This window comes from Siphateles boraxobius, unplaced genomic scaffold, assembly GCF_051911475.1.
Source record: "Siphateles boraxobius isolate OS27281-9 unplaced genomic scaffold, OSU_SipBor_1 19, whole genome shotgun sequence".
In the NCBI taxonomy this organism is placed as follows: domain Eukaryota; kingdom Metazoa; phylum Chordata; class Actinopteri; order Cypriniformes; family Leuciscidae; genus Siphateles; species Siphateles boraxobius.
In genome coordinates, this window is record NW_027508799.1 from 10,256,934 (window position 1) to 10,268,910 (window position 11,977).

General features: G+C 36.9%; 1 protein-coding gene across 2 annotated transcripts; it reads left to right on the forward strand.

Annotated features, from left to right (window-relative positions):
- The first annotated feature begins 812 nt into the window (after positions 1–812).
- Positions 813–2,928, forward strand: LOC143742523 (uncharacterized). 2 transcript variants are annotated; one of them, XM_077235410.1, is made up of 6 exons: positions 813–882; positions 1,219–1,343; positions 1,724–1,756; positions 1,880–1,969; positions 2,149–2,220; positions 2,738–2,928. In XM_077235410.1, exons 1-6 carry the CDS (start codon positions 876–878, stop codon positions 2,828–2,830), a joined length of 420 nt encoding a protein of 139 aa, XP_077091525.1. In that variant the 5' UTR covers positions 813–875; the 3' UTR covers positions 2,831–2,928. The 2 variants fall into 2 exon arrangements, with proteins under 2 accessions (XP_077091525.1, XP_077091524.1); XM_077235409.1 differs by lacking the exon at positions 813–882 and having other exon boundaries at positions 1,150–1,343.
- Positions 2,929–11,977: the final 9,049 nt, after the last annotated feature.

Sequence of the window (11,977 nt, forward strand, 5' to 3'; positions counted from 1 at the left end):
ATGTTGTCCTCAGACCATCATATGAATATGTTGACCTCAAGTCATCACTGATTTATTCTGTAACATGATGTTGTCCTCAGACCATCATATGAATATGCTGACCTCAAGTCATCATTGATTTATTCTGTAACATGATGTTGTCCTCAGACCATCATATTAATATGTTGACCTCAAGTCATCACTGATTTATTCTTACATGATGTTGTCCTCAGACCATCTTATGAATATGTTAACCTCAAGTCATCACTGATTTATTCTGTTACATGATGTTGTCCTCAGACCATCATATGAATATGTTGACTTCAAGTCATCACTGATTTATTCTGTTACATGATGTTGTCCTCAGACCATCATATGAATATGCTGACCTCAAGTCATCATTGATTTATTCTGTAACATGATGTTGTCCTCAGACCATCATATTAATATGTTGACCTCAAGTCATCACTGATTTATTCTTACATGATGTTGTCCTCAGACCATCATATGAATATGTTGACTTCAAGTCATCACTGATTTATTCTGTTACATGATGTTGTCCTCAGACCATCATATGAATATGCTGACCTCAAGTCATCATTGATTTATTCTGTAACATGATGTTGTCTTCAGACCATCATATTAATATGTTGACCTCAAGTCATCACTGATTTATTCTGTAACATGATGTTGTCCTCAGACCATCATATGAATATGTTAACCTCAAGTTAACGCTCCAGATCAATAAAATATAATAAAATGTGCTCCAACAATTGCTTCCCTGATGATATAACCTCACAGTAGACCTATCTGTAAAATAATCATATTTATAATAAGTCTTTATCATTGCTTCTGTATTTAGACTAAAGGACACCAAGTGGCAATAACAGCACACAATGGAAGGTATGTTTTTTTTTATTTATTTTTTTTTACCTTATTTGATGTAATTTAACCCTGTTTCATTTTTAACGTTTTCAAATCTAACACAATGTATACCTTGCTGGCGGTTGGGGGAGAGGCTGCTTCTTTGGAAGCTACAAGAGAAGCAACTTCTCACAGCATGTTGTTATAAACATACATTTGCAATGTTATCAGATGGGCATTTTAAATTGTATTGATTTGACAATAAAACATTTTATTTTTATTGATTTATTTGATTTATATACAATTTTATTGTTAATGAAAGCCCAATGTGCTTTGCAAAATGTGTCATCTATTCATTATTTTTCATCTTTGTAGATGATAAAGCATTAAGGTGTCTCCAAAATAAAAGGCCAAAGTTCACCATAGGATGTGTGGGGCCATACAATCTGCAAGTGGAAAGTTTTAAAACTTTAATGGAGGACAACGAGGTTTCTGACGAGGTAACTTAATATCCTTATAGTAAGCTATGTAAATTCTTACACTTTAAAACAAACAACCATGGCCTCTGATTAGCATTTAGCTTTCAAATTGGTTTTGAAGGTCTGCATGGGGTTCACGAAGACTTTTTTTTTTGCTAGTCAGATGCTGAAAAACACTGAAATACATATAAACAAACTGGGAATGCATACAAATAAATAGCATGCTTTGTGTATTCGTTCTTTTATAGCACCAAAACATGCCTCTGACATCTGGGCATTTTGCACCTTAAAAGTCCAGTCTAGAACAGGACTGATGATAAATGACTTACAACATTTCTATTTGACTCAAAACATAGAGGAGTTGAAATATTTTACCTCACATTTTTCCTTTAAATTTTCAGGTCATGGATTCCATATGTAATGTCCTTAGCAAGGTAAGTGTAATTTTAGCAGCAATAATTTGAATTATATTGTACAGTATATAATTGATTTGAAACATATTTATTTTTTCAACTCTGTTAAAAAGGAAAATATTTTATCCCTCTACCTTAAATCAGGATCACCCAGGGGTTGTGCATGTAAATTCTCAGGCACTCACAAAAATTCTGGACGGATCAAAAAGGGCAAAGAGCCATTATTTTCTCAAGGTAAGGAAGATTAAATGATTTGTCACTGATCTGCATTATTTTGTTAGGTATTATGTTAATGAATAGCTGCTGCTAGGTTTCAGTAAGCTTAATTAAACAGCAATCAGATTCTAGATGATTGTCATATGCACTAGGTTATATTTTATTCCTTTGATTATATTGATTTCTCTGAATTACAGAATAACATTTTTAAAGGGACAACAGAGATGTTTGGCGCTTATCTCGAGGGTGGCAATCACTGGAGCTTTTTTATGAGTCAAACCTTTTTAAAGGATAAATCATTTTCACATGTGGATTCCAATTTATTTCTGTCTTTATACAAAAATCTTACTTATCTACCAATCACCACTTCCAAATGTTTCTATTTTATGTAACAATGTGTCTTAAACACCGCAAAACCCATGAAAGTTAACAAATCTGACTAAAATGTTATGCTAGCATCATAAGTATGTTAAGATTAACATATTACAACTTTAAGGCAAAATACAAAAAATGATTTTTATTACATGCTCAAATTATGAATAAAAAAGATTGACACCGTGATGAGCTGCATCTCACATGAGTCTTTTTTTTTCATGTCCCTGGAACGCCTAGTTATTAAAAGTACTCCAAACTTCCACCTCTAGAGAGTCAGTATCATGTATTCTGGTGCAATTTTCTGCGTAGTTGGACCATGCAACTTGGAGCATGTCAGGGCCAGAACAGAGTGCATGGTATTGCAATAAGTGTCTTATGGTCTTATTATAACTTCAAATATTTCTGTTTTAGCATTGCAATGTTGACAGAAGGTGCATCACCTACTTCAACTCCTTTGGAGAGACAGAGTGGCAGTGCCAAGCAATTGGTCAACACTGGAGGTAGGTATTTATTGTTTTGTTTACCATAGTGATATCAGTCATCTAATGGGCTAAAATCTACTACAAGGGCCAAATTATATAATTAAAAAATGGCAGTACCTACCCACTGTTGCCTCATTAAGTCCTTTTACAGCTGATCGATTTCTCATGGTCTCCTAATCATCTCCATATATATATATATACAGTAATTGGCTTCATCACTCTGTCTCCTCACCACCAATATGCTGGTTGGTGTGTGGTGGGCGTTCTGGCGCAATATGGCTGCCGTCGCATCATCCAGATTGTGCTGCACATTGGTGAAGGTTGAGGAGATTCCCCCCTTCCATTTAAAGCACTTTGAGTGCAGAGAAAAGCGCTATATAAATGTAATGCATTATTATTAACACTGTTGCCTCATTAAGTCCTTTTACAGCTGATCGATTTCTAACCAACTGCCTCACAACTCGCACTATTTACAGTATACAGACCCAATCTAGCACAGTCATGCTCACATGACTAGCATAAGTACTCCTCTCTATTTATAGAGAATATTTTCAATGTCTTTTGGGGTAACAAAATATGCTCGGTTGTTGAGATCAGTATGCCCTTGTTCCTTTGACCATTCGTGTGATTTTAAGAGAATTGTACCTGGCTTAACACCAAGAGATATAAAATCTTGAATATGCTTGACCAGCTCTTGACTAATTTTTTCTGAGTGACCCTCAGAAGAACTTGTTGGGTCATGTCCTGAATGAATCCTGTAAATCCTTTCAACTATAACACGTTTGTTGAGCCAGTCTGTCCTCTTTTTAAAGGAAACATAGGCCTTACATCCTTTGGCCCTTCGACTTCGGGGTGTGCATGTTCCAGAGCATTTACATGTAAACAAGAAATATCCATTTTTCTGATTTTGCAGACTTGCAGAATTCACACTCCTGAAGTTGGCATCTTTGGACGCATTTATGGTAGAGAGCCTTTCTTGAATAAATTCAAAAGCATCCAAATCCTTTTCTAAAACATGGACTGTTATATCTGTCTCTTTTTTGTTTCCTTTAAATCTCTCCTCTTTGTATACAGATGTCTTTATAAATTCCTCCATATTTGATGTTCAACCTAAAAAGAAAAGACACAAAAAATTAGGCTAAAAACATAAATAATGTAAAGACCTAAAAATCCATGATAATCTCATGAAAGTACTGTAAGCTATTTGTTTAAACATTGGAGAAAAACCAAGATGTTACGTACAAGTTAACATTCATATGATGGTCTGAGGACAACATCATGTAAGAATAAATCAGTGATGACTTGAGGTCAACATATTAATATGATGGTCTGAGGACAACATCATGTAACAGAATAAATCAGTGATGACTTGAGGTCAACATATTCATATGATGGTCTGAGGACAACATCATGTAAGAATAAATCAGTGTGGACTTGAGGTCAACATATTCATATGATGGTCTGAGGACAACATCATGTAAGAATAAATCAGTGATGACTTGAGGTCAACATATTCATATGATGGTCTGAAGACAACATCAGAAATAAGCTAATTCAAACGTTTCTCCCTGAGTCGTCTTTTTTTTTTTGTAGCTAGGCACACTATAAAAAATATACGTTAAACATCTAAACAGTATTTTCATCTTCTATTGTTTTTATTTTTTGAGCCAGAACGTCAGCGATGCTGATCAATTTTGGCTGGCAATTTTACTGTTAAGCACGTCAACATATGCGTTATATTACTTCAATGGTGGAAAAATGCTAACGTTATTCAAAAAACAAATATGTTTAGTCGTAGTAAAAGACTGCTGTTAATTAATAGGAGAATGTAAAAAGCCGTTGGTCTTACCTTGTAACTTTTGCACTTGTTGGCAGGGGTGTGTTTTATTTGTTTGTTTGTTTAAATTTGGCGGACTCGACCGGGGGGGGGGGTGGGGTGGGGGGGCACACGGTGATGACATCATAAACGTTGATTGGCTGAGGCAGTTGTTGTCCCAGGGTCATCATAAAGATATTGGTCTCAGGACAGCTCCCACTTGGCAAAATCAGGACGAGCTAACAGGGGTGGGAATCTCGAGGCACCTCACGATTCGATTACGATTCAGAGGCCTGCGATTCGTTTCTAAAGCGATTATCGATTATCTGAATCTTTGTGTGTGTGTGTGTGTGTGTGTGTGTGTGTGTGTGTGTGTGTGTGTGTGTGTGTGTGTGTGTGTGTGTGTGTGTGTGTGTGTGTGTGTGAATATAAATACTTTGCTTTAAAAGTACAAATTAATGACCCATAAAGAATTAACATACAATTTATTTTATTAAAATTGCAAAGAACCAACAGGAAAATAAATGTGTGCTTGAACTAGCAGCATGAGCATACTTGTAGTAAATTAATAATATAAAAACAGCAGGTGTTCTGACGAATCATACTACCCATCGAGATGTGCTACTTACTGGTTATGCGCATGTGCAGACTCATTTTTCTTCTGCTTACCACACCCATAAATCTATGCATCCTTGCTGTGGAGACTTGTAGGAAACTTTGACAGGTCAAAGATGAATATTTGATGATCATTTTTACTTTTCACACCCGTTTTAAAAATAAAAACAGTACATTATACTGTACTCTTAACTTCGAATTTTATTATAATTTTATTTCATATAATAATATCATTTTTACTTGTTATATCAAATGTGATAATTGCTAGTTCATTTAAAATATCAAAATATGCCCCCCATACACTTACCCTGATTAAAATGAAATAACGATGTCATAATATTGTGAGATTTACACCATTATGAATGAATCAACATTATCTGTGATTGATTCGCGTTTGGGTAGCATTTTTCGACAAGGCAGCAGAAATCGTCTGAACACCGGTACAGCCCAGAGCCATTGAGAGAAACGGCTCTGGTACAGCCGAGTGTTTTTCCTCCTCTGGGTGGAAACGTGTCATATGGCTTCTCATATTTGTCATGTTGCCGAAATATTTTAGTTTTATTCTACAAAGCTTACAACTAGTGTGGCTCTTGTCCAGCTCCTTTCCCCCTTCAACTTCATAGAAGCCAAAATATTTCCACACGTCAGCTTTTAACGAGGTGGGTGTTTGGATTTCGCGCTCAGCCATCGCGTTTCTGTTATGTGCACACGCCACAGACAGACGGTCCGGGCACTGCACTTCCGCGCTTCAGAGTTCCGTCTTTTGCGTTCAGTCAATATTACATCATTATAAATAGGCTACATATCAAAAAAAAAAAAAAAAGTGAAAATCGAAAGTGAATTTTTTTTTGAAAATCGATTATTGACATTTGTAAATCGATTCAGAATCGTCCACGTCCGCATCGCGATGCATCTAAGAATCGATTTTTTCCCCCACCCCTACTAACAAGCATAATGATAAGCTGCAGCTGAAGGCTGATAAGTGATCAGCTGGTGCTAAACAACAAACAGGTAGTACACACCCACAAACCCACGCCTACAAACACACCACCAGAAAATCAGAATGAACAACCTGACTGATGAACCGTGACATAATGAAGACAGAGTTTGGAAAAACTGCTTTTATTTATAGTGCATCAACTGCTTGGAATGAGATTCAAAGATCATTGAAACTTACTGTATTTATCTCAGTCAATGAGTTTAAGTTATATCTTAATAAACATTCCAATCTGTCTGCACCTGCTCTTAATTTAACTTAAATCATACTTTGTTTGTTTGTATTATGTTTATTATGTGCTGCTACCTTGGCCAGGGCTCACTTGTAAATGAGATGCCTATCTCAATGTGAGATATCTAAAACGCATGCGCAAGATACTTTACTTCCTGAACAAGTGCGCACCCGAGTCTGTGTTGCTTTCATATACACGCGAATCGCAGCACGGTTCGGGAGCAACCGAACTCAGACCACCTCCTCCAGGTAGTCTCGGGCTCGGTACCCCAGTGCGCACCCGGGTCCCATGACAGCATTCACATTAGCGATTTTTCATGCGAACCGTGCCCCGTTCCAAACTAAACTTCCAGTGTGAAAGCCCCCTCAGTGTTTCTTATGATATAGTTTTTGTCTTATGTTTTGTTTTTTGTTTATGTTCAACACATGTTATTTGTCCTATTTTTCTCTCCAGATAACCTATGTTGAGGGAGATTGCTTTGGAGATAATTTTCTATATTGTTTTTTTCTTTGGTTTTTGACTGTCACCTGTTTAGATACTCATTTTGTTGGTTTCCCCTATCCTGTTAGACCTGATTGATTTATTGGGTTAATTCTTTGTATTAATCCTTACTAGGCTAATTGAATTCTTTCTGATTAGAGGTGGGACCTAACTTATAATTTGCTGCAATTCTCATTTTGTGTGTTACTCTGCCCTGAAGAAGACCCTTTGTTGGTCGAAACATGTTGGCTCGTGTTGGCTCTCCATATTTAATAAAGGCTTTTTAACTTTAACCATCTTCTCATTGTTAACCTGACTGAGTGCCTGGGACCTGTTTTTTCTCGAAATAAGACACATTATTCTCGTGGAGCACTACGCTAACACAAAAACCTAAAATTCTCGGGACAGCAGCATGTGTCCAAATTTTAATCTTAACCGTTCGATTTAATCATAAACGATCTTAAAACAGGGCTTTACTTGTAAAACGCCGAACTTACACTTTAAGAGGAAAAGAGTTGGAGATAACCTGCCCTGTTTGAACCACTGCCTGAGATCAGCTCTATAGTGTTTTAATCATCTGTATAAAATTACAATCAAACCCGAATACCTTAAGAACTGCCCAAAGATACCTCCATTCAAGCCTGTCAAAGGGTTTTTCAGTATCTAAGCTGAAAAGTGCTGCTGGATTATTAGATGTTTCAAGGATATTAAGAATGTGGAAAAGTCGTCTGACATTATCAGAAGCCTGTCTGCCCTTGATGAAACCAGTCTGGTCCTCACTAATCAGTTTACCAATCACTGGTTCAATTCGATTTACAAGTACTTTTGCAAAAAGTTTTAATTCAGAAGATATGAAAGAAATAGGCCTGTAGCTCTTGGGGGGGGGGGGGGAAACAAACAAGCACACGGTGATGACATCATAAACGTTGATTGGCTGAGGCAGTTGTTGTCCCAGGGTCATCATAAAGATATTGGTCTCAGGACAGCTCCCACTTGGCAAAATCAGGACGAGCCTACTGGTTAGCTGTCTTTATATCGCTGGAGTTGTTTGTGCTTGGTGTCGGTTCGTCACTCTGGTTTGTGTCTCTCCCACAGTTCCTGTGTCCTTGTCTCCGTGCGGAGTTTCCCTTTAAAAGATCGCCTGAGTCCATTCACATACCTTCCTTTTTTATTGGTAAGGTTGATAGAATTAGATCTCAGATTTTATCTGTTGGCAATGATTTTATTGCTTCTGTTGACCCTATAAACCAATTAAACAGTTTTATGACTGTTTCCTAGCAGCTGCTTAATGATATAACTGCTCATGTGAAGCCCACCAGGTCTCCTGGTGACGTGCTCCCTTCTTCTCTGTTTAAGAAGGTACTTGATTCAATTGGCCCAAGTATTCTGTATATTATGAATATTAGTTTGTTATCTGGTGTTGTTCCGGTTAGTTTTAAGCATGCGGTTATTCAGCCCCTTTTTTTAAAAAAACAGCTTAGACCCCTTTGACATGAGTAGTTTTCGTCCGATTTCAAAATTGCCTTTTATTTCTAAGATACTGGAAGAAATTGTGAATGCACAACTTAATGGCTTTTTAATGAGGAATAACATTTTCGATAGATTCCAGTCAGGTTTTAGAGCTGGTCATAGTACAGAATCTGCTCTTTTGAGGGTCTCTAATGATATCCTACGAGGTGTTGATTCTGGAAACCGTGTTGTTTTGCTTTTGTTAGATCTTACAGCGGCATTTGATACAGTTGACCATAACATTCTCATTGATCGTCTTAGGGATCAGGCTGGTATTCAGGGCATGGAAATGGCTGAAATGGCTCTTCCTATTTGAAGGATAGGACTTTTTCAGTCAGTTTAGGGGATTATCTTTCTTCCGTTGCCCCACAGTGTGTGGGGTTCCAATTTTATTTTCCCTTTATATGCTCCCTCTAGATTAGATTTTTGAGAAATTTGGCATTCAGTATCATCTGTATGCGGATGACTCTCAAATTTATTTACCACTGAATCATGGGCATATATGTGTCATTCAGTCTCTCCATGCATGTTTGGCCGAAGTTATGTGTTGGCTTGCGAAAAACTTTCTCCAATTAAATGAGGTTAAGACTCAGATGATTTTATTTAAAAATAAGGGGTGTGTGGAAGATGACTGCCTGGTGTTGTTTCCTGGGAAAAAAACTGTCTAGCGTGAAGAACCTTGGAGTCATTTTTTGACTCTGAGCTTAAATTTGACCGGCAAATCAATGCTGTCGTTAAGAATAGTTTCTTCCATCTTAGATCAATATCTAAATTGAAATCTATCCTTACTTTTGACGATATGGAGAAGGTTGTTCATGCCTTTGTGTCATCCCGTTTGGATTATTGTAATGTGTTGTATCTGGGTGTGAGTCAGGCTTCTCTCTCCCGTTTGCAACTTGTTCAGAACTCAGCATCCAGACTTTTAACATGTACTAAGAAGAGAGAGCACATTACTCTGGTGTTAATTAATTGGGTGGTACCGCCCAAAATGGCATACTTTTACAAATGTGTAATTATCTTAAAAACTATTAATGATAGAGAGGTGTCGTCTTCCTCAGATTCCGCTGAAAACAGTGATAACAAACTTACCCAGCTTGTATACACACTTCCCTGTTGCGCAATACCACTACGTCAAAGGCAAATGAAATCGATGTTGTTTGGCAGATTCACGAGCAACAACCAATGGAAAAATTGCCGATGGAGGAATATTTTTCTTACCCAATCAGAGGAAGGTTACCATGACGTATTCTAGCAAATCGGAGGACTGTAGCCTTGCAAGGGGTGGTACTATATACTATTACGCAAACAGCGTTGAGTGGCAGAGACAGAAAGGACGCGTCGAGTAAACAAGGCTTTACAGAGCGAGAGTGCACAGAGATATGAGAGAGAGACAGAACAATTATAATATATATATATATATATATATATATACAATTATAGAATTATTTATTGTTTTAGCACTTTTATGAGGGCAAGCAGTAAACGATTTACGGTGGAACAGTTCTCTGGAACAATTACTGGAGAGTGACGAGGAGAAAGCATTGCTTAGAAAATTCTAAGCATTCCTAAGAAAAACGCCTGAGACTATTTGTAAATAAAGTTAACATTTTCATTGTTCTTTACGCATTTTATTTAACAATTACACATGTCTGTCAAGCAAAGGCTTTGACAAATATATTTTTTGTTCAAAAAGTGTTCACTATTGTTTTCAGAAATAAATGCCAAAAATTGAATTTCCGTTTTTGAAATTCTCTAGTTTATTGTACATTTTCCCTCATACTTCCTTTATAAACATATTACATGCGTGCCTATGTTAGCTTAGGGTCTTCTGCATCCATAGATACCAAACACATAGTGTTCCATCTCCATTACATATAGTTTATAACCCCAAATGTAAAAATAGAGTAAACGGACCAAAAAGAGCTTAGTTCCCGGAGGGTTAATGACCAGGGGCGCAGTAAAGGGGGGGTAAACGATGACGATTCTCGGGGCCCATGACTAAGAGGGGGCCCAGAGAAGCCCCCAATAAAATTGTGGTGCTAAAAAAATATATTTGATAGTAAAACTAATTAACTTTAAATTATTCTATTTGCTGTTTCCTGGTGTCAAAAAATGTATTTGTTTAGGAAACACAAAAAGTCCGTGGGCCCCTCTCCCCCTCTCGATTATCTTAAAATGCTTCAGTCCGCCCAAATTGTATTCAGGCAACGTATTTTACGCTCTGATTGTGTGAGACGTAAGATACACGCTAGGACAGATACGGCTTGAAGTCGTTCATTCTCGGATGCGGTGCCGCTAAGCGAAATGAGGTCTTGCGCACCGAACTTGTCACTTTTGCCGCGCTCGTGCGGACGCTATAAACTTTACTCCGTGTCAGCGCGCGCTCTGATCGGTAAAGGTGCACAGACCTCTCCCGAATCATCTCCAGCACTCAGCCTCCGCCTCCGTTTCCCTCGTAAGCTGATATTAGTATTTAAACATTCTCTATGATAATTTTTTTAAATGACACAGTCTCTTTCTCTCAGTCTCATACACACACATTCTCTTTCTCTCACACATATGTAGGCTAGTTATAAACTCTTTAGACTTTTAATGATTAGTGCTTTATTTTTAAAGTTTGTGGTTAAGAATCGTGTAAAAAAATCGCTTATTTTGGGGATGGATTCCGGGAAATGTCCCTTATTTTCAATGTTGACAGCTATGGCGTACGCACGCTTTGCATAGTAGACAGTAAAAGAAAGGACGCTTTGTAGATAGATAGTTTCAGACAAAAAACTTAGTCTCAACACATTTGAGCTGACAAACAGCAGCATATTTACAACAGTCTGAAACAGGTGTAGGCTGAAGCTCTTGCTTATACCCTTTTTTGAAAACCTCTCATATTTAAAAAATAAAAGTAATTATCTTTATAATCTTGACAAACAAATCTAAACAGAATACAATTTTTTTTATTTCCTATGCAATACAGTTGCACCATCCAAAATACAACAAAAACAGTTTGTTCATTTTTCGCTCTTTAAATTGTTTCATATAGTTTCATTGCATTATTTTTAAATAATTTCTTTAACTTGCTAAGTGTCCCACGTTTTTTTAATTCCTCATCACAGCTGTTCCATAGATTTACACCTTTAACTGAAATACAAAGGTATTTTGCATTGGTCCTCACTTGGTTCTTTTTGAATATACAAGTTCCCCTTAAGTCATGTTGGCATTCTCTTTCTGTGAACAAGCCTTGGATACTTTCTGGCAATTGATGTTTTTTTACTTTGTACATGATTTGTCATGTTTTAAGTTCTACTAATTCTTTAAACTTTAAAGCCTTTAATTCAATAAAAAGGGAGTTTGTTGGCTCCCTATTGGTGGTTTTCTTTACTATTCGTATGGCTCTCTTTTGAAGCATAAATATTGGGTCAGTGTTTGTTTTATATGTATTTCCCCATACTTCCACACAATAAGTAATGTATGGAAGCACAAGGGAACAATACAAAGCATATAATGATTTTTCATTTAAGAGATCTTT

Coding starts and splice junctions, on each gene's coding strand:
- LOC143742523 (XM_077235409.1), top strand. CDS start 1,170: ATGTGCTTTGCAAAATGTGTCATCTATTCATTATTTTTCATCTTTGTA. Junction 1,344..1,723: donor ACAACGAGGTTTCTGACGAG/GTAACTTAATAT, acceptor TTAAATTTTCAG/GTCATGGATTCCATATGTAA. Junction 1,757..1,879: donor TATGTAATGTCCTTAGCAAG/GTAAGTGTAATT, acceptor ACCTTAAATCAG/GATCACCCAGGGGTTGTGCA.